We start from the raw sequence: 23,114 nt of genomic DNA, 5'->3' as shown, positions 1-23,114 counted from the left end.
AGCCCTGGAGGAATCTGCTTCTGAGTCACAGAAGGACCTCCAGGCCTGAAGGACCTGACAGGAGCTCCTGAGCAAGGACCAGACTTTCCTCATGAACCTTTTGATCTCTGAATTGCACTCAGCCCTTCCCAACTTCTCAGAGACTCTTTGCTCCAGAGTCAATTTTTTTTTTTTTCATCATACATTTGACTTGCCCAAGTGTGATGCCAACCAGCCCTGTCCTTCAGCCGCATTGCTGGGGAGGCCAAGGAAGCTGCCTTCCTAGGAGCCAGCCCTTCCTTTGAGCTGCCTCAGGTCCCGGCTGGTGTTCCCCAGAGCAGGGGCTGAGAGAGGCATCCACAGGCTGGCAGCGATCTGGATTCCACCGTGTCCTCTATTGTCACAGCCCTCCCTCAGGCCTGGCTCTGTTCTCCGCTCCAGATGCCAGGCGAGTTGGGCCAGCCACTCAGAACAGGGCAGGGACAATGTAGTCGCTGTGGACTCCATCAATCACCCCTTGCCCGTTGTTGTGGACGAACCAGCAGCCCACATGTGTGCCATTATGGACATCCTTCCTGTAGTCTTTCTGGGAGCCCCTGGAGAAAGGAGAGAGATGCTGTGATACACAGGGTAGACAAGATGGCTGCTTTGCTCATGGACCAAGGTTGGAAAAGGGTGTGATGTTGCCAAGTACATGATTCTCTGGCCAAGAACGAGGTTGCATAGTTACTCCTTCTAGGGGACTGAGTGTGGCCTTTCCCTGGTTTGGAGAGACCAAGAGGGGGCCAACACCCCAGAGGGAAATGGGGGCACCCCACAGAAGACCAATGTGTGTGGGCAGAGAGGGCTCTTTCCTCCTGGCTTGGTAGTGGGCAGGGTGAGGGTGTCAGTTGGGTCCCCTCACCTGGTGACTGCCAGCCGATGTTGCTTCACCAGCATTGTGGCATGTATCTTTGAGGGCTCATTGCCTGGGTTGAAGTCAGACACTTTAAAAGCAAGGGGGCGGAAGAATTGTCCTGGAAAGAAAAACATTTCCACTGTCAGCCCCTGCCATCACCCAGGTAGCATGGCCACTGGCCTTCCAGGTTAAGGCAAGGGATGAGTGGGGTGCTGTGTGCTGGGCACGGAGTGGCTAGGTTGGCCTTGCACATGGCTTTTCCCTCTGCCCTGCACAGCCTGAAGCTTGACCATTCCATACCCAGCAGCCCGTGTGACTTTGTTGACATCTTGCCACTGTCCAGCACGTAGAAGCCCAGATAGTTAAGGTGGACGGGATGTTTCTTCCACACCTGGTGCAGAACCACCTTAAAGGCAATCCCTTTTCCAAAGGAGACCACCAGAGCCTCCCTGCTGATCTTCACAGAGAACCTAGGGGAGAAGAGGAGGACAGCAGGGGCACAGTGGCCATGACACCAGGCATCTGAATCAAGGACATCCTGGCAGAGCCCACCCTGTGCATGGCACCTGAGAACACACAGACTCCAGGAACTAGCTCAGGGCTGCTGGAGGAAAGACATGTCATGCATGCCAACTCTGCCTCCACTGAATGCATTCTTGCTCCTCTGTCAGCAGGAAAGGGGCTGTCCTCAGAATCTGGAGGCCTGGGATCCAGTCCCAGCTCAGCCACTAGCTTCCTGGGTAGGTTCTTCCCCATCTCTGAGCCTCAGCGGGAATAACACTCCTGCCTGCCTACGTGGCTCTGGGTAATCTAAAGACATAGGAGAGGCTGAGCAGTTTGGGAACTAATAAATTCAGCCAGAGAAGATGCAAATAGGATTCTTGTTTTTACCAGATTGCCACGTCTACCTGATCCTTGGGTCCATGTTGCCTTTCCCTCAAGGTCAACCCTATGAACTGTCCAGCTACCAGTTCTGGTTCTCACAGGGACCCTAGGCGTTGGCTCAGGTCTCCCATGGTCACCCACCCCCAGGTCAGGGGCTGAACTCTGAGGCCATCTGTCTTCCCTGTAACCCCGTATGGGTCTTCTGTCTTCAGATTTCTACAAATTCTTCAAGCCTCCTTCAATCGAGTCCTGGTACGGGGCCTTACCTTTCCGAGGTGACCGTGACTGTATCCAGCCAGCTGAAAGTACTCTGTGCAGCCCCATTCTGCAGAGTAATCTTCTCTGTGGTCAGCTCTATCCGGAAGTCCATCGGAGCGTTGACAATGCCCACTTTGCCAAGGTAAGTCTTTCTGTTCTTAGAGCTGTTTCCCTTGTCACCAATGATCTGCCCATTTACTGTTAAGCCTGCCAGGGGCAAGGGGCAGTAAGAGACCAGCAAGATCTTCTGATCAGCTGGCCATTCAGGATGTGCCTTTCCCCTCAGCCAGACTTGCTGTGAGGTAGCCGAGTGGGGGTCCCCAGAAGAGACCAGAACTTCACAGTTAACCCATCTGTTCCTGGACACTCTTGGGTCATGCTGGTGGCTGAGGGCCCACAGTGTAGACTGTCTCTTTGCCTGGGCCAGGAAGTATTATTGTTCAGAGGAAAACTATTCCCCAGCTGTAGGCTGAGTCCTGCCTGCAGGGCCAGCCTGCCCTTAACTCTAACCCTCTCCCCAACACACTGGTCTTTGGGAACCTGGCTAGCCTGTGGTTCTGGACAGCCTTCTCCAGCATGTAATCTACATAGAAAGATAGAAGCGTTGTGGGCGGAGTGAGGACCTGGTCCATGTGCCCACCCTGGAGGTCTCCAGGCCTTCCCAGAAAGCCCCAGCCCCACCCTGCAGCCCCCACCTGTAACGGGGTCCTGAATGAGGCGCAGCACTGTGCCTGGTTCTTCATCAATGTTGAAGCAGATGGCATCCTTGTTCCCTCGAACTTGGATGATGAAGTGGGGGTCCCCATCCACTGAGGGCACATGAGAGAAAGGGCTAGGTGCTGGGGCCTCACCTTCTGGCCTCTGTGGGATGGACTCCTAGACAGGCAGGAGGCACTGGGCCCTGGGCCCTGAGCCTTGCTCCCGGACGAGCCGTGGAACTCACCATAATAGTAGGGTTTAGAAGGAGGCTGGTAGCTGGCTGTGGACACAAAGGGAGAGAGGGCTGAACTAAACAAGCAGGCCTGGGGAGGCACCAGGACCCCACCCAGAGTTTGGTTCATACCCCACCCCTTCCTGCTTCCTAATGCTCTCAACACCCACCCTCCCCCATCTCCTCAGGATCCAACCATCTGCCTGCCCCAGGGAGCTGATTTAGGAAGACTCCAGGGGGGATGCGCAGGGCAGTGCTGGGGCAGGGGACTGTGGGCGTGGTGTATACTCACTCTGGTAAGCCATGGCGGGGGCCACTGAAAAAAGAAGCCAAAGGGCAGTCGTGAGCGGGGGCCTCGGGTGCCCTGTTCCCAACACCTATGCCTTTTCCCTGTCTTGGGGCTACCAGTGCCCAGTGAAACCCCAGCACTGACAGACAGAGGGTGGGGATGTGAGCCTTGGCTTAGGCCAGTGGTCGGCAAACTCAGTCAACAGAGTCAAATAACAACAGTACAACGATTGAAATTTCTTTTGAAAGCCAAATTTTTAAAACTTAAACTATATAGGTAGGTACGTTGTTATTAACTTAATTAGGGAACTCCTAAGCTGGCCTTTGCTAAAAACTCAAGGGGCCAAAGAGCCTCATGTGCCTCATGAGCCGCAGTTTGCCGACCACTGGCTTAGGCAATAGAAATGGGGGCATGCCTGGGAACTTCTTTCTAGGACTGGCGGTGATATGGGTGTGATTTTAAGGCCAAGGGCGGGGCACTTTGATAAGGCTGAAATGAATGCCATCAGAAGGTCAGCTTCTCTGTCATGAGTAATGCTCACAGCAGATCCTGTCCGCCACTCTTGAACTCCTGCCCCATCCCTTGTTGGGGTGGGATGTGGCTTACAGCTGTCCTTGATAGTAACACACACACACACACACACACACACACACACACACACACACCATAAGCACATACATACCAGTGATGTACATTTGACAGGGCTGTTCGAAGGGGAAAGCTGGATAGAACAACCTGTATTGATGGAGGTGGGGCAGGCAGAGGCTGGGGTAGCTCTGCCTGGTGGTGATGGGCTTGTGAGGGGTGAGGCTCCAATTTTATGATGAGAGACACACAGGGTGCTGTGAATTCCAGCTCAGGCACTGCAACCAGGCTGCCTGGCCCAAATCCCCGGCTCAGCCACCTTTGGACAGAGTCCCTGGTCACACAGACCTAACTTCTGTTACTCAGTTTCCTCACAGTAAAATGAGAACCTTACTGAGAGGGTTGCCATGGGACACATGGAGTATGAGTGCCCGATGTGGGACATGCTCATTTTGCAGGCCACTAATACTCTCGTATGGACTGTCCCTCCTTGGACAGAGGAAGCCACCTCCAGTCAACGGACAAGGGCCCTGGTGCTCAGAGAGGGCAGACCTTGGCCCAAAGTTGCTCATGGGTGGGCAGTGGAGCTGGGACCTGAGTCCAGGTGTGCTTGGAAAGGCCTCCTGGGCTCTCTCTGATCTCCCTCCCGGGACGCCCACCCAGCTGCTGGCTGAAGCTCACCTGATTCCTGAGGCCCTGTGAGGGAAGAAGGGGAGAGATGCGTTAGCAGCCACAGACTCCTGGGGTCGGGGCCAATGTGATCAATATGCTGCCTGTCCAACCAGCCCCAGGCTGTGGCCTCCCAGCAGCCAGCTGTGCTCCCGCAACCAGGAGCTCCTGGCCTGGCCTGGGCCAGCTCTTTGCCTCCCTTTCCCCCCAATGCCCACACCCCCAGCCCGTGTGGCCAGTTGTGGGGATACTCAGGGCTGCCCTCTTGGGGTATGGTGAGCAGGCCTGGTCCCAGCCTCCAGCTCTCAGAGCCTCTTCCTCTCGCCATCTCCAGGCACGTGCTCAGGGCCTAGCTTTAAGGCTGGGAGTGCTTCTTCCTATGTATCTGAGCCCTTCCATGTTGCAGCCTAAGTCCCTCTCCCAGAAGTGACCCTGGGCAGGGGACTCACTTCTGTACTCATATCCCTTGAGAGACTCAGAGGATCCTGATCATGATCATCCCATCTCCCACTGTCCCTGCTGATGGCTTCACTCCCTCCAAACATGCTCCCCAGCACTTGGCCAGCTTTCCTTCAGTGCCCCGGGGCCTGCTCCTCTTCAGTGGGAATGGGTCTCCCCAGCCTGGCCCACTCCTCTCAAGACACTCAAGGCCCGGCCCTAGAGGAAGGCCTCCAAGTTCTGGCCTTCACTCCCCATGCCCACCTTCCCCAGGCTTGTCAGCAATAGCCATCTGGTTGTCACTGTCCTCAGGCTTGGTCACCACCATGGATGTCAGTGGAGTCACAAAGTGGTACTTGAGGGACAGGTCCAGGGCCTGGGCTGTGAGGTTCTCCTTCTCGCTACCATGGGCGTTCTTGCTGTTGGGAGGGGTGTGGCGAGAGGGTTAGCCTGGAGCTAAGCTCCCTGCCCATCTTTCCTGCTCTGACACCCAGCACCAGGCCAGGAGCCCCAGTGGCAGCCCAGGACCCCCTATGCGCAGGACGGAGCCTGCTAGTGCTCAGAAAAACCTGGTTCAGCAGCTCCCTGGGACAGATGGACAGGCTGTGCTTTCTCTCTGAGGGGGCCTCCATTTCCCCAGCTCTCCCATCTAATGAAAGATAATATGCAAATTGACCATCATTCCAACACATGATGGTCGCCCCATGTGCTCAAAGATGGCCACCCCCATGTGGTCAAAGATGGCCGCCATAAGATGTCCAGCAGGAGAGGGCAGTTGTGGGCGATCAGGCCAGTAGGGGAGGGTGGTTGTGGGTGATCAGGCCATCAGGGGAGGGCGGTTGGGAGCAATCAGGCCAGCTGGGGTGGGCAGTTGGGGTCAACCGGTCTAGCAGAGGAGGGCAGTTGGGGGCTCTGTGAGGGTTGGTCCTGGGTCACCGTTTGTCCAGCAGCTGCTCAATGGTGAGGTAGGCCCAGAGCCGCTCAATGTAGCTCCCGAAAATGTAGTCCTGCTCCTGCAGGGCCTTCTCCATCTCCTTCAAGTCCACCTCCTCTGTGAAGGTCAGGTCAGTGAGCGCCTGGGGCAGGGGTGGGAGAAGGTGAGAGGCGTAAGGAATGGAGGCCTGAAGCCAGGTGAGCCTGATTCAGGGGCGGCCACTGCTGGACCATCAGCCTGTAGGCACCGGCTCCATCATTGCTTGATCTCCCATTCCCAGCCCATATCCAGGCCCAGCCCAGCTTACCCCGTGGCCCTTCACATCTGCCTTAAAGTTGTTCATGTCCTCGTCCACCAGGCGCCCAGCCACCACGATCTCAGAGCCATCATAGAGGTGCTGGTAAGTGTTCTGGGTCAGGTCCAGGATAGCGTTCTCAGGGTACTCCACCTCCACTCCCGTCAGCAGCGGGTTGGCCACCTCCTCATAGAAGCCCTGGAGTCCAGAGAGGGGACCTGGTCATCTCAGGCCACCAGGACAGCGGGCCCAGAAAGGAGTGTGGGAGGGTTTTCACTGACGCCTCCGAAGATTGTTGAGTCCCACAGGCTGGGCTGAGCCTGGCCCGATCTCCACTTCTACATGGCCCTGGCTGTGCCCTTCAGTGAGTGGGAGCCCCTCTGCCTCCCCCACCTCATCCCATCCAACCCTTCACACCCAGAAAAATACAAGCGTTCTTGCACTTAGAAAGCACTCATGAAATGTTTGTTGGCATGAAGGGAAGGAGGGGAGAAGGGCAGGAGGAGAGGCTGGCTAGAGAAGGTGTCGGGTGGGAGCAGGTGGGGATGGAGGCCCAGGGGTCCACGGCAGAGGGGGAGATGTAGGCAGCTGGCCCAGGAAGGGTTGGCGTTTCCAGACTTAGCGAAAAGTAGAGGACATGCAGTTAAATTGGAATGTCAGATAAACAAGAAGTTAATTTTGTTATAAGTATGTCTGTTATGGGCTGAATTGTGTACCCCCAAAATACCTATAATATATAGTTAAATGCCTTACCCCCAGTCCCTCAAGATGTGGCCTTGTTTGGGGACAGGGTCTTTACAGAGGTAACCAATTCAAAATGAGGTCATTGGCATGGACCCCAATCCAATGTGACAGGTGCCCTTATTGAAAAGGGGACAGACACACACAGGGGAGAGGATGGGAAGAGACAAGGAGAAGCCATGGAGAGAGGCCTGGCATATCCCCCTCGGGGCCCTCAGAGGAACCAACTCTGCCGACACCTTCATCTTGGACTTCTAGCTTCCAGAACTGTGGGATAGTACATTTCTGCTGTAAGCCTCTCGGTTTGTAGCATTTTGTCCTGGCAGCCCCAGCAAACTAATGCAGTGTCCTATGCAATCTTTAGGGCAGACATACACTAAAAAAGTATTTTTTTTTTTCCAGAAATTCTTATTTAACCGATGTCCTATATTTGCACTGGCAATCCTATGGAGGAACCTCTTCCGTGCAGCCCGATGACCACGTAGAACCATTAATGATGGGTAAGAACCAGAGGTAGATTTCAATTAAGAGGAAGTTCTTTCCTATTATTGAAATGACCACCCAATGGCACAGCTCCCTGAGGAAGGAGTGAGCCCCTCATTCCTGGAGGGGTGCAAGACAAGGCATACCTGCAGCTGCAAGTTGGCATCGGAATCCTCATAAATGCGCCGGGCGAACCCATCGTTCTCCAGGGCCAAGCTTTCCAGGAAGTTATAATTCAGATTGTTGCCAAAGCCCAGGGTGTATAAGGGGAACCTGCCTCCAATGGCACTCAGCACGTTCTCCTGTATCTTAGCGGGTCTGCTCTCACCTGCAGGATAAAGGGGTGTTCACACTCTAGCCACCACCCGGACAACTGTCTGGACCCGCTCTGTCTGAGGAGATCTGACTCCTGCACATGCAGTGTGGGTGGCATCACGGCCTGGAGCCTTTGTCCGGCCAGAGGGTGGGCAGCCCTGGCAGGGGGAGGCAGGTCCCTGACCTCAAGGGGCTCACAGTCGTCAGGAGCCCTGGGGTGAGCTGCCCAAGGTATTACAGCAAGCGGGCTACAGAGCCAGGAGGGGCAGCCATGCACTGCGGTTCTGATATAGAGCCATGGCCCCCTGCCTCACCAACATTGGCGTCCCCGTCAGTCAGCATGATGACGATGGAGGTGCTCCTCTCCGGCACTCTGTGCTCCTCCCGGGCCTTGTTCAGCATGCTGATGCCTGTCAGCAGCCCGTCGTTCATGCTGGTGCCTGGCACACAGAGAGCACCGTGGGAGGGGGCCCTCAGGGGACCACCGTGGAAGAGGGGGTCTGCTCATGTGCACAAGTACTCTGTCTGCCAGTACGTGGTGGTACTCAGTAAATACTGCCTAGTGAGTGAAGAATGAATGGTTTACCCTTTCAAATGGGGTAAAACCTGCCTCTCAGGGTTGCTGTAGGGATAGAAGCACCTGGTGATGGTAAAAACAATTTGGGAAACAGTCAGGTGGACTGCCACCCCTTCACTGGGAGGAGAGGGGAGCAGGAAAGACATCACTTGTGATTTTCCGTAAGAAACGACCAACAGTAAGGTTCTCTGTGGCCTTATTTTGCTGAGAGTGCGGTATAGAAACAGACAGATGGATTTTCTTGGACCCTGCGATCAAGCCTGAGGATCCCACCACACACCCAACTCAACCCATAGCCAGGGTCGGCCTGTCTGGCCAGCAAACCTGACCCCAGGGAGGAGGGAAGCAGGCTGCTCAGGCAGAGGGAGGGGCAGTGAGAACGTTGCTCTCCCCTCTCTTCTGACCTCCGTTTGCTCTCATGTTCTTCACAAACTCCCTGGCCTCCTGGATGTTCTCAGGAGTGGCTTGAACTAAAGTGTCTTTCCAAGTGGTCACATCTCCACGGAACAGGATGAAGTTCAGGTAGTCCTCCTCTTTTATATCCTCCAGGATTTTGAGGAGGGCATCCCTTGTCTGGGAAAGAGAAAGACAGGCAGACAAGAAGCTGGGAGAGGGAGCCACAGACAGCCTGGTGTCTTCGCAGCTGGGGCTGGCAGTGGGGCCTCTGCGGCCTGCAACAATGGGGTGGACATTGGTGCCCCTTTTATCCTTTTCTCCTTCCTCCTCTTTCACTGGAAACATCAGCTTTCTCCACTTAAAAAAAACAGAAGACTGTCGCCCAGCCTGGATGGTGCGGAAGGTTGGAGTGTTGTCCCGTGCACCAAAGAGGTTGTAGGTTTGATTTCTGGTCAGGGCAAATACCTAGGTTGCAGGTTCAATCTCCAGTTGTTGCACCTACAGGAGGTGACCGATTTATGTTTCTCTTGCACATCGATGTTTCTCTCGCCCCGCCTTCCCCTCTCTCTATAAATCTATAAACATATCCTTGGGTGAGGATTTTTTTTTAAATATCTACCCCCCATCTCACCCCCACTTCTCAACCCCACTTGCACGGAAGAGAGTACCTGCTCTATTTTCCGGCCAGACATGGAGCCGCTGACATCAATCACGAAGACCACATTCTTAGGCACCACAGGAAGGCCTTGAGGGGCAAAGAAGTGCACAAAGTAGCCATTGACTATCTGGAAAGGGGAGAGAGAGACTAGAGGTCATGTCCATGAAGCAACCACACGGTGGCTACTCTTGCAAATAAAAGCTGACATTTAGCAGGGCGAGAAGAAGATGTCCGATTTGGGTAAGTGTGCCACACAGGTTCTGGGCCGCCTGCCACCCCCATGCCCTGCAAGAAACATGGCCTTGGACCCAGTATCCAGGGGGATGGCCCTAGATGCAGCTGCGACCCCTCCCGCACCAGCCCTCACTCCACTGTGACGCGGAATCCACCAGCCTGATGAAGCCAGTAGGGACGTACCTGCACGTTGGCTGGAGACTCTCGGTTCACATCGTAGGTTATGATGAAGTCTCCGTTGAGGAGCGTGTCTCCACAGGTTGGGCATGAACGCTGTTGGTCCAAGCTGGGCTTGAAGGACACATGGCCCTGAGGGAGGGAGATGGAGGGTCTTGCTCAGCTGGTCCAGGCACTGCCCACTGCAGACCTCAGCCCATGGGTGCCTTGGGGGCCGAGGCACAGTCCTCAGAGGGAGAAGCCCAGGGGTGGGCATCCGGCAGTCCTGCCACCACCCAGCATACACTGGACTTCCTGAGCACTTCTCTCTCCTCGGAGAGCAGGGGCAACTTGGAGGACAGTGGCCTTATCTGACTCAGCCTTTGTCTTTCTCTGTGAAGCTAAGTCGCTGTGTTCAGCCTGCTTGGCCTTCTGCACTGAGAAGCCACTTACGGAGGGGAGCTTTCCACCGTGAAAAGGAACTTCATGTTGGGTGGTATGTGTTGGTGCCCAGAGGAGGAGGAGGGGAAAGGGAACAAAGCAGGGAGGTGGGAGAGGGCACTGCCCTGCAGAAGCCAGCAGCCCTCTGAGTGTGTGCTCCTTGGGCCTCGCCCTAGAAGTCCTGAGTGACTTAGGTTTGCTCTTCATGTAAACATGCATGCATCCACAGCCCATGGTCAGCAAGTCCCTGGAATAGTAGGGGCCTTGGGGATCACAGTCAACCACTAGCACCAAGAATAATGTTCCCGTTCAACTTCCACCCCCTCAATTTGGAGTGAGCAGGTCTGACTGCCTCTGGCCTCAGTCTCCTTATCCGTAAACCAGGGGCAGTACCCTGTCCTTCCTACCTCCCAAGGGAGAATGAGACTGGGCTTTATAAATGGTCCCGCCCACACACACACATACAAGTTCCAGCACAAGCACTTTGAGGTAATCAAGCACCCCTACTGGCCCTGCTGAAACTGGGGGACAGGATGAGGGGTTGGGGAAGGGCTGCTGGGGCATGTCAGTTCCTCCAGAAGGTCGTCCTCAGCAAGCAGCCCCCTGCCTCCAGCATGCCCACCCCTGACCCAGGTGGCCAGGGAGACAGTGATGGCAGCAGATAGACACACGTTCACTAGCATCAGCCAAGCCCTAGGGCTCAGACTGGTCCTGCTAGGGTCTGAGTTCCTGCCCCCCAGGCCTGAGAGGCATCTATACCACCTTTTTCCCTGAGAAGGACTTGGTGAGGGCGCTTCCCAGGAGGTCATTGGTGATGAATGAGGCCTCAGCATCCAGCATGCTAATGCCCTGGGGCTCAAAGATGTCTACCTGGATCTGCAATGTGCAAAGGTAAGGAGATGTTACTCAGTGACAGTACACAGGCCAACCTCTAGGACAGGGCCCACAGAGATGGGTCAGTGATGGTGCAGGGACCAGCTTCTAGCACAACTCTGTGACAGCCACACCTGGAGTCTCCCACAAAGAAAATGACCCAAAGGGCCCGTGAATGGTACTCTAACCCCAAAGCTCTCCAATGGCCTGCCAGATGGTGTCCAATTTCTACCATGAAAACATTTCAGATCTGATGTAGGTAGAGCACCATTATAACCAGTTACCAGCTATGCAGAGACACTTTGTGATGTTGCCCCAAGGGCCCAGCATCCAAAGACCTGGGTGAGTCCAGCTCAGCCTCCTCCTCCCCTTGGCCCAGTTGCTATGGCCAGAGCCATTGTAATTCCCCCAAGCTTCCTCAACCCCAAGTGGTGAGGCCTGGACTTCTGTGACCTTGACCTTGCTCCGAGGTCCACCCCAGGGGCCCTTCCCCAACCTCCCATCCTGGGCCCACAGTTTCAGCAGGGCCTGCAGAGGTGTTTGATTACCTCAAAGTCCTTGACCAGTTGTTTGGGCTGGACCTTAAGATACATCTCGTACTTGCCCTTGTTCCTCTTCAGCAGCTCTTCGTAGGTTAGCTCAAACGTGACGTTGCTGCCCGCAGCCACATTGACTGACACCGTGAATTTCTCCAACTTCCGCCCAGAGGCCCTGAATGGGGTGCAAGACAGCGACTGCCCCACAGACTGCACAACCCCACCCATCCTGAGCCTTGGGTTCAAGTCAGCCCCTGGGGGGAGACACCTACTCACTCTAAGCCTCATTTACCTCAACATCATAATGGGATAATGTTGTGAGAATTACGGACATGTTTTGCAGTAATAATAATAATAACTGCTGCCGTTGTTGTTTGCATCCCTTACAGACCAGACATTCTCCCCAAGGCCTGGGGCTCCATACTTACTTGACCAAACCAGCTGTCTTGCCCTGGGACACAGCCTTTTCATACTGCTTCTTGGCGACTTCCTTCTCCTTGACATTACCAGGGTAGGTAACACCGTCGATGGTCCTGCAGGGAAAGAGTTGGGGGGCTCATGCTGGGCCAGACTCCCCTCCAGAGCCCAGAGCCAGCAGCCATGGGGACACCCACAGCGTGAAGTTGGTGATGAAAGCGGTCTTGGGCAGCTCCACGTCAAAGGAAACCTCCTTGGCGACATCTGCCCGGTTGACGGCCCTCGTGGTGACAACATTGTGAGCAAAGCGGGAGGTCACCTTGCAGCTGACCTTGGTACTGTAGACCTCAATGTCATCAGCCTTCTGTGGGAGAGGGGATGGTGATCAGTGGTGACCTGCCAACCCGGGCCCTGGAAAGAGGTCTTCAGCCTGGCCACTCCCCTTCCAAACTCCCTTTGCAGATTCCAAAGGCCCTGCCTGGGAAGCGTCCCAGTCTCCCGTGTCGGAAGCCTGGTGGCCTCCTCCATCCCCTGTTCAGTTGGCCACCACTGTCCTGATGACAGGCGCCTGGCAGTCATGGTGGCTCTGGCATGTGCGTGCCTTCCTGAGCACCTCTCTCCCCTCGGAGACCAGGGCCTGCTTGGAGGGCAGAGGCCTTGTCTGATTCAGCCTTTGTTTCTCCCTGTTCACTGAGCCCCACAGGTTCCTTAGCTCATCCTATCTCGTTGCTCAGCAGCAAGAAGTCACTTAGGAAGGGGGGTTTTGCACCATGAGAAGGAACTTCACATTATGCCAAGAGGAGAGGGCGAGGGGAGGGAGCAAGCCAGGGAGCAAGGAGGGTGAACTGAGGGAGGTTCTAGGGAGATGTCTGGGTTAAACATGGCCTCCTTAACCCTGTAATCTGTTTCCATGCAGCTGGTAACCAGTGAGATCTTGTACAAAACAAATCTGACCCTGTTTCCTCCCTCTTAAAACCTTCCCGTGCTCCCCATTGCCCTCAGGACAGTGTTCCCCATGCTCTGAGGTCCTCCAGGCGGGTCCTGTCAGCTCACACTGGGGCTCCAGCCAAGCCAGGTCTCTGCCCTCTGACCCCAGGGGTGGGGGGTCAGAGACCTGTCCCAGCTCTTCCTGCTCACCTTTCACACTTGCATTGAGAAAGCTCGCCCTCTACCTCCTACTGTGCCCTTTGGTGATTGTGTGATTCTACCCCCCAAATAGGCACTTATTTCCTGTGCTGACAAGAGAGTGTGGGGCAGGCCTTCATGCCCCCAGTGTTCTCTTTCCCCGGGGCCGGGGGGAGGGTGAACTGAGGGAGGCTCTAGTGCAGTGGTTCTCAACCTTCCTAACGCCGCGACCTTTTAATACAGTTCCTCATGTTGTGGTGACCCCCAACCATAAAACTGTTTTCATTGCTACTTCATAAATCTAATTTTGCTATTGTTATGAATCGTAATGTAAATATCTGTGTTTTCTGATGGTCTTAGGCGACCCCTGTGAAAGGGTCGTTCTACCCCCAAAGGGGTCGGACACACAGGTTGAGAACCGCTGCTCTAGGGAGACGTCTGGGTTAAATGTGGATATGAAGATGCTCCGTGAAGGTGTGACAGGGCCTTTCACTGCCCACCCAGTACCAGCAACTGCCCACCCAGTACCAGCAACTGCTTGGGAAGTGTTTGTGGAAGGAAGGACAGTGCAATGGCCATCCTGGGCTGCATTTGGAGAGGTCAGGGGGCATGGTTCTATGCCACTCTTTCCTGGGGGTCGTGAGTCACATGGGCGTCTGCCAGGGTAGGGGCTGTGAGCTGTGTGTCAGCTGTGCCGGACCTGTGCTATGGCCCAACTCTTCAGCTGTTGGGCAACCAGCTCCACCCTGCCCCCCTCACCATGCCTCTGCCCTGGTGAAAGTCCTCACCTTTTCCACGATGCTGCGTTTCTGGAAAAGCAAAGACAAACACACTGTCAGGTCAAGGCCAAGGCCACTGTGGCTGGGGGTCAGGTTCTTGGCAGACACCAGGGTTCAGTGGTGACCCCCACATACACCTTGAAGGGCCTCTGGATGTAGGACCCACCTGGAGCCAAGGTCAGAGGAGGAAGGGCTCTGAATAGATGGGGAAACTGAGATCCGGAGAGAGCAGGTCTCAGGCTACCCAGAGGAGAGGACAGGGCTTCTCCCTGCTGCACAGACCTCGGCGCAGGATGCCTGTCCCTGCACCCGGGTCCATGAGGCCTCCCCCAGAGCACCCCGCACCATGCATACCACAGGCTCAGCCCAGCCCTTCCTAGGCGCCTCTGCCCTTTTCTCAGAGGTGGACCTGCACAGCTGCTCAGTGAGGTGAGCAGTTCCTGGTGTATCACCCATTTGACAGGTGGGGAAACAGAGGCCCAGGGAGATTTAAGAGCCTTGCCCAGAATCAAAGGGTAAGTTTGGAGCCCAGTCCTCCCAAATCCCAGCCTTGTCCCCTGCAGCTCATGACCCCGCCCTCTACCTCCCCCTCCCCCATGTGGAGGGCCACCCAGGCTGGGAACTCTGCCCTGTGATGGACCCAGATTGTGAAGAGAGGACAGACTTACCTCAAGTGGCCGGGAGGGGCTTCTTGGGAAGCCAAAGACCACCGAGCTGGAGAGCAGGGCCACGATGAGGCAGGGCCACCGAGCAGACGCCATCGCTGAGCTTCTAGGCCTGGCCCGCGCTCTTTATATGAGCCAGCTGACCGGTGGGGTCAGTGACCTCCAGCAGTGCGGGAGGAGAGGGAGGCGGAGGCTGTCCGGGAAGCCAGCATTTGGATGGAGCAACAGGGTCTGGATTTGCCTGAACCAAAGGGGCCCCACGGTTATTGTCAACAGCGTGTGAACTTCACTCCCAGTGGCCGGGGGACATGGAGGCCTGGGGTAAGCGGAAGCTGTGTGCTGGCAAATGGGCCCTGGGACTCCCTGGGTGGGGACAATGGTGACAAGGTGTGGAGTCACATTTAGAGCAAACAGCCTAAATCTCTCAGCCTCGTTGGCTCTTACCCGCATTGCTGGCAGGGCCCCTGGATCGCAGCCACCCCCTGCTCAAGGCGGCCAGGGCCCAGAACCAGACCCCTCACTCTAAGGCTCCCATTCCCATGGCTGCCGCCCTTGCTCATTATCCTTCTCTGGTTCTCATGGCCCAGGGAAAGGGTGAACCCCAAGTCCTGTGGCCCAGCTCTCTCTGTAACCTGGTTCCAACTTGCTTTTCTGCACTTTCTCTCCGCCCACTGGCATGCCCTCCCCTAGTCTGCACATCGCTTCTCTCATCTCTGCCCCTGTGCCCTCCTCCGGAGCCTTCCTCTTTCATCCCCTGGCTGACCACAGGCAGCTTGCTGCATCGGAACTCTGTGTTGAGGTTTGCATGTTGAGGACTGATTCCGGCCTCTAGACTCTGGGCTCCCAGAGGGCCAGGCCATGTCACATTCATCCCTGAGTTCCCAGGGCCTGGCCAGTGACTCAGCTGCCCTCAACTGTTAAAGAGTCATTTCCCGCCCTGGCAGGGAGGCTCAGTTGGTTGGAGCATCATCCATACACCAAAAGACTGTGGGTTCAGTTCCGGTGAGGGCACATACCTGGGTTGCAGGTTTGATCCCCAGTTGGGGCACGTGCAGGAGACAACAGATCAATATATCCCTCTCTCTTGTTCTCCCTTCCTCTCTCTGTGAAAATCACTGAAAACCTGTCCTCAGATGAGGATTAAAAAAAGAGAGAGAGAGAGTCATTTTCCAACAGTGTCCAGTGAGGCTGGAGGGCCGGTCTCCAGGACAACGGAAGCTTCAGAGGCAGTGTCTGGTCCCCTCCTAGTTGGAAACGAGACTCCTGGGCCTCACCAGGGCACTACCAGCTACTAGACCTTTCAGAGTGGCAACTATGAGCAAAGTGACCCATTAATCCTCCCACTTAGCCACTCTTTCTGTTTTTTTATTTTATTTTAATATATTTTCATTGATTTCAGAGAGGAAGGGAGAGATAAAGAGAGAAAGAACTATCAATGATGAGTGAGAGAATCATTGATCCACTGCATGCTCCCTACTGGGGATCGAGCCTGCAATCTGGGCATGTGCCCTGACCGGGAATCGAACTGTGACATCCTGATTCATAGGTCGAGGCTCTACCACTCAGCCACACTTCCAGGCCCACTCAGCCACTCTTAATGGAGTTGACAAGGATGCCTGGGCACAGGGCAGCTAATTTATGGATTGTACCATGGCCTTGGCTGAAAGTTCTGCCCCTGACTGTGAGATGTGCAGAGACAGTTGACTGCTAGGAACAGAGAAACAGAGAAAGAAACCACCCCATCCCCCAATACTTTGCGTTTTGTGGGAGGGACAATTTGAAATAGCAATCTGAGGTTGCTCAAGAGACTCCTGAGGGACAGCTGGGCACTTGGAGGGACCTAAGGTCATCATGCAGAATTTAGACTTAGATACAACCTAAGAGACCCTGAGACTCGCCCATTTCCTTACTACAGGAGGGGGAAATGAGGCCCCAATCGGGCAGAGCCTTGCTCAGAGTGACCCCCAGCTGGCAGCCCTCGGCTCTCCCTGGAGAAGCCCAGGAAACTCCAGACAACAGATTGGTCTCTGGAACTCCATCGGCCGCCCCGCTGCCTGCCATGGAGGGCTCTGTGTTCCCTGGGCCTGGAGCAGCCACAGAACTCAGGGTTGGTGTTGTTGATGTGGGCCCTCGAGGGCCTCATTTGGAGTGGGAACTGAACAGAGAAAAAGCAGAAACCCTTTGGAAAGGAGTGAGTGGGGGCCTGTCCACGTTCACCCGAAGGGCCGGCAGCATCCTGAAGTATAGGTTCACCTCGCTCACTGCACCTGCACCCTTTGACATTGGGCTTTGCTGGGCAAAAGGCAAAGCCATGGAAAGGAAGGACCCTGGTGGAATATTCCATGAACCAGTATGGGAGCCAGAGAGCTGCTGTTCCTGGCCCCTGAAACCCCAGCTTCTGAGCACTGGCCGCCTCTGCCTTTGGGAAATATTATCTCGCTGTCAGAGGTTGCAAACCCCCCACGGGGGAATGGAGCAAAGGGTGGGGGCAGGAACTGTCTCCTGAGACCCTGAGTCCAGCGGGTGCAGCCTCCAGCTACTGGTAGCACTTCTTTCATACATTCACTTTAAGTGATGCTTTGGAATTTCTAGAGTCAAATCCCACAAGGCTGTGGCTACCAGTCGCCCACCAGACTGGAGTATTGATATGGGAGTAGTAAAGCACTCAGATGCTGATGCCACACAGCACGGTTCAAATCCCAGCTCTGCCCCTTAGAAGATGAGTGATTTTGGACAAATTACCTCACCTCAGTTTCCTTAGCTATCAAGGGGCCTGATAAAAGTACCCCCCGCTTCCCCCTCCTCACCTCCCCCCCAGTGCTGCTGGGAGCATGCATTGAGCTCATTCAACGAAGGCACTTAGAACAGTGCCTGGCTCCAGGAAGCACTGAGGCAGGAGTGGCTGTGGCTGGTCATTCCTGTACATGCTGCCAGAGTGTCATTTGGTCCCTGAACCTGTGGCAGGAGCTGTGGGGTACTCTCAGGGCTTTCAGAGAGCAGGAGGCAGGTGCAGGGGAGAACAGGATGGGGTGCAGGCGAATGGATGTGGGTAACCACCCAGCCTCCAGTTCTGCTGTGACCCCCCGCCCCCCCGCCCCAAGCCTTTCTGAGGGGCAGCATCTTGAATTGCCTCCCTGCCATTCTCCCTTCCAACGAGCAGCAGCCTGGAAGGGGCATAGTCTTATCTTTAATGGAAGTCATGGATGCTTTGACACAGGGGACCCCTTGAACAAGGAGGGATCACCCTCCTCCTAGGCAGGGCAGGTGTGCTGGTTAGGGGGCTCAGAAGATATCGGGGACGATGTAGTCAGTGTGAACACCATCGATCAGTCCGGCCCCATTGTTGTGGACGAACCAGCAGGTCATCTCGGTCCCATGCCGGGGGTCCTTGCTGTAGTCTTTTTGCAAGCCCCTGGGGAGAGACAGGTCATCTGGGGTCACCTTGAGGATCCAGCAGGGCTACCCCTCCCAGGAAGCCCACCCCACCCATGTGACACCAGGAGGATGGCTTGGACCAACGATGGGCAACGCCAAGGGCAGAGATGCTAGCAGAGCAGCCCACCCACCTGGTGACGGTAAGTCGTTGGTTCTTCACCACCATTGTGGCGTCTGTCTTTGTGGGGTCGGAGCCTGGGTGCAGGTCGGACACTTTATAATCAAAGGGGTGAAAGAATTGTCCTGGAGGCAGCAGTTAGTGGCTGGGAGCTTTTTTCATGCGTTGCACTTAGTAGGTGCTCACTGGAGGTTTAAGAGTTCCTGGAATTTTTTCAAGAGCTTGACTGTTTCTCATAAATTTTGGCATCAAAGCCACTCATCTAGTTCACCTGCTGTAGAGAAGCAACTGTATTGTCAGCTGGTGACACCTCCTGTCTTTTTGGACCAGTTCCCGAGGAATCTGGCTGGGAGAGAGGGTTGGTGGGTAGGGGCCCCAGAGAACACTGTCTGCAGCAAGGCCACAGGAGAGGCACTGTGGCTGATGACCATCCCACCAGGGGCCTCTGGGCCCACTGGACCATTCTGCTTGCTAACTGGGCCTCTCCCCACTTGCTCCCCTGCCTACCTACACTTTGGTTTCACTGTGCGTTTGCTTCATCAGAGCCTTTTTAAAAAATATTTTTATTGATTTCAGAGAGAGGAAGGGAGATTAGAGAGATAGAAACATCAATGATGAGAGAGAACCATTGATCAGCTGCCTCCGGATCGACCCTACCGGGGATTGAGCCTGCAACCCAAGTGTGTGCCCTTGACTGGCATCGAACCTGGGACCCCTCAGTCCCCAGGCCAATGCTGTATCCATTGAGCCAAACCATCTAGGGCAATCATCACAGCCTTTTTGAGGGGCAAGACCCTCACCAGGACAAGCCCTCTTTGGATCTCTGAGCCTTGGAAGTCATGTTGGAGGTGACCCTGATCGGATGCCCAACTTCAGAGGTGACCAGTCCACGGGCTTCAATGCCCCACCCCCACAGCTCTGTCCTCTGAATCTGGATGTCCCCAGCTATGGATGGACAGACAGACCAGTCTGTCTATGGGTAGATGCTGATGGGAAGGTGACTTCATAGGCATCTGATTTCTCTACCCCATTCCCACCCCAGAGCCCACAAGGTAAATCCTGGCAGTTTGGCAGGAAAGGGGCAAACCTAAGGGAACCCCTGCCGACAACCAGGGAGCAGGTCTTGGCATTCACCAAAAGCCTGTAATTCTACCTCAAAGTGAGCGCCTTTCCCCTTTGCTCACTCTGCCCAAGCTCAAGCTTGGCCAGCCAGGCAGACAGCGTGAGGCCACAGCTCCCCGTCTGTGAAAAGGACAGACAGACTCAGGGTCGGGGGGTCAGGGGGTGATGCTTCGTCTGGAAGGCTTCCTGGATGAATGGGGGCTTGGACTGGCTAGAACTCAGTGAGCAGGAGAGGTGGGCACAGGTCTCGGCCTGAAGGCCTGGGTTCTAAGGAGGCTCTGGTCTCGGCAAGGCTGGCCCTGAGGGAGCCCCCATCAAGAAGAAGCGCCCCCCTGTGATGGAGGAGGACCTGAAGAGGGCCCGAGGGAACCTGACCAAGAACCAGGTGATCAAGTCCAAGACCTACCAGGTCATGCAGGAGTGTGGTGAGTGTTCTCCGGGCTGGGGGACCAAGGGGGGGAGGGACGATGTGTGTCAGCACGAGGGGGTATAATGGGGGGAGGTTCTATGGGTCTTTTCTAAGAGTCCAGAGCTCATGGGTTCCCCACAAAAGAGGCTTTCCCTCACCAGGAGGCTGGGCTGGACCTCTGAACCTCCCCATCCTGCCCGCAGAACAAGCCGGCGTTGCCGCACCATCTGTGTTCAGCCGAACCCGGACCGGCACTGAGACAGTCTTTGATAAGCCGAAAGCTGGGCCTGCCAAGAGTGTCTTTGGCTGAGAAGTACACACCACGCCACTTCCCTGGGCACTGCCAACACCTCGACACAGGAGTCTTTCCCAAGAACTCTTCCATGCCAGCACTCCCCCGCTCACCTGTTGCCTCTGGGACTGCCGCCCCTCCCCCCTCTCCTTGGCCCCTCAGCCCAGACACTGCACCAGGCCCTGGGAAACACCAATAAAGAGGATGCCCGAGCGGCCCCGGCATTTGGAGAGTGTTGTGTGGAACTGGCATGGCCCCTTCGTGCAGGGTGGGGCATGTTCTGTACCCGTCCATGTCTTTGGGAGGGACCTACATGATCCTGAGGTGCTATTGCCACTGCTCCATCCTAGAAAGAGCCTTGGGTGTGAGATCTGGTGCTGATCTGTGTGACCTCAGACCATCTCTCCTCTCCTGAGGCTCCGTTTCCCCTTGTATTTGACAGGAGAGTTGAGCTGAGGCCCATTGCACCAATCAGGCCACATGTACAGAGTGAAGCAGCTGGGGCCTGGGCTCCCCCTCCCGCTGCCTTCCACAGAAGCCAGCGAGATGCTTCTAAGGACCCCAAGGCTCTGCAAGAGCCAGAGACCTTGCAGGCCCCGCCCCCCTGAGCCCTTGTTCTGCCTCCTCACCATCTTGCATCCCTCCAAGACAAAGCCATGTCAGGGTCCTGTGGCCAGAGGCAGTCTGCTTCCTGAGCTTCTCCCCACTCTCCCAACTCCAGGTGAACCTCCCCTTGCCACGCCCACAGCTCTGCCTGCGCCAGGGGAAGCCTGAGTTCTGGGCTTGTGTGAGATCCTTTTCTCTTCAGGCCGCAGTGTCCCCTGTGAGCATGGAGCTCTCAGATTCAGGGAAGTACAGAGGCCAGTCCAGCTGTGACAGCAAGACCACGCACAGTCCCGGGCTGGACTGGCAGGGCCTGGGCTCCCAGGCTTGGCTCAGGGCTGTGCCCCTAGGGAAGCCCTGCCTGTCCCCTGGGCAGGTGGAGATGGCTGCTCTGAGCCTTTCCCACGCCCCGGCCTGGCCTGGCCTCCTCATATAGCTGTTTCCAGGCTGGGCCTGTGTTCTCTGCCCTGAGGGAGCAGACCTTCTGTGGGGACAGGGCCTGGGCCAGCTCACTGGGCTCCTTGGGGAGGCTCTTCCCCAGCGTGTAGAAGGCGGTGTGTGCCCTGTGTAATGCCAATCGTGTCAGAGCCAAAGGGTGAGCGGTGCCGTTACACACAGAGATGAGGCTTCTGGCTGGAGTCCCCAGAAGGAAGGGGAGCAGCCACAGACAGCTCCTAAGTCCAGGCTGCCCTTCCCCAGGGCCAGATGCGACTGCCGCTGGCCAAGGCAGGGCTAATGGAGGACACCCCTTTCCAGGCCTCTGCAAGCCAGTCACTGCCCAGGGTCCCACGATAACTGCGCCTGTCTCTCCCCAGAGCTAGAGTCATGGAGTCCTCCTTCCCCAGCCCGGGATGTGGCACCTGGCCACACTTGTCTGCAGCATCTTTACCCCATCGGTGGCCACTGGCCCAGGGGCTAGGCTCTCCCCGAGCCACCAGGGACACACGCGCCAACTGTGATATTTATTTGTTTTACTGCTGTTCGTTTTAAGAGCGTTTCAACGTTAGCCCTGGCTGGTATGGCTCAGTTGGTTGGACAGTCGTCAAAAGGTGGTGGGTTCGATTCCCCGTGTGGGAGCCTGCAGGAGGCAGCCGGTACATGTTTCTCTCCCACATCGATGTCTCTTTCTCTCTCCCACTCTCTCTCCTTCCCCCTCCCTTTCTCCCTTTCATCCTTCCTCTCTCCCTCCTTCCCTCCTTCCATCCCTCTCTCCCTACCTTCCTCTAAAACCAACTTTTTAAATAAAAACCATTTCAATTTTATTAAAGGAAATTCTAAAGTCATTGGTAATCCTACCCCAGGCCCTGGGGCCGCCCTCCATGGGTCTGGGCTCATGACAAGGCACTGCCTTGGTGTGCTGACGGAGCCGCCATCTGCCCTTTCTCCTTCAATCCGTGACTCATGGACTCCCTTGGCATGACTGCCTCCATGTAGGTCACCCGTGTGTACAGGCAGCACACTGAATCGCCCCCTTCAGGAGCTCTGTCCCTTCCTGTTTGTTCCACACGTTCAGTAAAGTCCCCGGAGGGAGGCCTCTGGGCCACAAGGCTTGGCATCTTTTTGGCTCTCGGTTTGTGTTGCCAAAGTGCAGGTCTTGTGTTGGGGCCTTGCTGGAGTTGAACCCAGAGCCCTGGCTAGATTAAAGGGGTCTGAACAGCAGGCTGGGACCCCAAGAGAGAGAAGGGGTCTCCTGGGCCCAGCCTCTGTCACCCCGTAAATAAGGCAGATCTACCCTGCCTTGACCCCAGCAGATCTGGCCCCACTCAGACACCCCAAGGAGTGCTCAGGGCCTGCAGGGCCCCACTGCCCAGTCAGACCAGCCTGGCCCTCAGGCTCCCTCCTCTTCCCAGCCATCCCCCTGTCTCCTCCAGGCTGGGCTGATGGAGAGTGGGCTGGTTCCCCGTTGTCTCTCCAAGCCCCAGGGCGCTTGTTGGTGGACCGACTGGTGTAAAGGGCAATGGTGACCTGGGCAGGTTCTGGACCTTTCAGAAGGTATGCCCGTACCTAGCTCCCACCTGAGCCTGCCTTTCCTCAGTGTAGCAGGTCCTCGAATATTCAACCTCTTTAGTTTATAATGTTGATGAGGAAAAACTAGATTCCCAGTGAGGGCCACTGAGTGGAGTTTACATGTCCTCCGCATGTCTTTGTGGGTTTTCTCCATGGTTTCCTCCCACATCCCAAAGATGTGCAACGTGAGACGAACCGGTGTGTCTCCATTGTTCCAGTCTAGTGTGGGTGTGTGGAAGGGTGACCTTCGATAGAGGGGTGTCCCATCCAGGTCGGGGACTCACCTTTTACACCCTGAGCTCCTGGGAGAGGCTTTAGGGATCCAAAACCCTAAACTGGAATAAGCAAGTTGGAAAAACACTGTCTTACCTGTCTTTATGAATCTTTCTTAAATATATGTATAGCTCACGCTGACTTCAACATTTTGGATTTTTATTTAGAAGTTTGGTGATGTTTTTGTGACCAGAAATATGCCACAGGAACTGAGCAAGTTTCCCAGGTATACGTCATTTCACTTAAAGTTGCCGTTTCCAAGAACCTATCCTGATGACACTGAGGACTTATTGTACAT

The 23,114-nt window shown here is 55.6% G+C and overlaps 2 protein-coding genes across 7 annotated transcripts; one reads left to right on the top strand and one right to left on the bottom strand.

The window, feature by feature from the left end:
- Positions 1-199: 199 nt before the first annotated feature.
- LOC129152139 (inter-alpha-trypsin inhibitor heavy chain H3-like) lies at positions 200-14,653 on the bottom strand. Of its 6 annotated transcripts, none has more exons than XM_054729683.1 (22): positions 14,561-14,653; positions 13,902-13,922; positions 12,186-12,352; positions 12,000-12,104; positions 11,584-11,746; positions 10,925-11,038; positions 9,749-9,874; positions 9,342-9,458; positions 8,682-8,850; positions 8,015-8,140; positions 7,532-7,713; positions 6,174-6,359; positions 5,869-6,008; positions 5,197-5,351; positions 4,436-4,453; positions 3,244-3,267; positions 2,964-2,999; positions 2,716-2,829; positions 2,029-2,227; positions 1,178-1,347; positions 884-995; positions 200-575 (listed from the first exon to the last, which is right to left on the bottom strand). In XM_054729683.1, exons 1-22 carry the CDS (start codon positions 14,651-14,653, stop codon positions 446-448), a joined length of 2,667 nt encoding a protein of 888 aa, XP_054585658.1. In that variant the 3' UTR covers positions 200-445. The 6 variants fall into 6 exon arrangements, with proteins under 6 accessions (XP_054585658.1, XP_054585656.1, XP_054585662.1 ...); XM_054729681.1 differs by having other exon boundaries at positions 1,178-1,387; positions 2,033-2,227; XM_054729687.1 differs by lacking the exon at positions 6,174-6,359.
- Positions 14,654-18,972: 4,319 nt separating this feature from the next.
- Positions 18,973-20,157, top strand: LOC129147169 (musculoskeletal embryonic nuclear protein 1-like). The gene is made up of 3 exons (XM_054708160.1): positions 18,973-18,988; positions 19,505-19,657; positions 19,845-20,157. The coding sequence occupies exons 1-3, from the start codon at positions 18,973-18,975 to the stop codon at positions 19,949-19,951; spliced, it is 276 nt and encodes a 91-aa protein (XP_054564135.1). The 3' UTR covers positions 19,952-20,157.
- Positions 20,158-23,114: the final 2,957 nt, after the last annotated feature.

The sequence above is a fragment of the Eptesicus fuscus genome, chromosome 18, assembly GCF_027574615.1.
Source record: "Eptesicus fuscus isolate TK198812 chromosome 18, DD_ASM_mEF_20220401, whole genome shotgun sequence".
Lineage (NCBI taxonomy): Eukaryota > Metazoa > Chordata > Mammalia > Chiroptera > Vespertilionidae > Eptesicus > Eptesicus fuscus.
Note: the sequence above shows the minus strand (reverse complement) of the source record. Positions and strands in the feature narration are given on the sequence as shown.

What these genes read in the sequence shown, in the direction of transcription:
- LOC129152139 (XM_054729681.1), bottom strand. Translation starts at nt 14,653, where the DNA reads ATGGCGTCTGCTCGGTGGCCCTGCCTCATCGTGGCCCTGCTCTCCAGC. An exon ending in GCCCCTCCCGGCCACTTGAG is followed by an intron (nt 13,923 to 14,560) that starts GTAAGTCTGTCC and finishes TTGCTTTTCCAG; the next exon opens with AAACGCAGCATCGTGGAAAA. An exon ending in AGTCTCCAGCCAACGTGCAG is followed by an intron (nt 9,459 to 9,748) that starts GTACGTCCCTAC and finishes TCCCCTTTCCAG; the next exon opens with ATAGTCAATGGCTACTTTGT.
- LOC129147169 (XM_054708160.1), top strand. An exon ending in CCAGGTCATGCAGGAGTGTG is followed by an intron (nt 19,658 to 19,844) that starts GTGAGTGTTCTC and finishes TCCTGCCCGCAG; the next exon opens with AACAAGCCGGCGTTGCCGCA.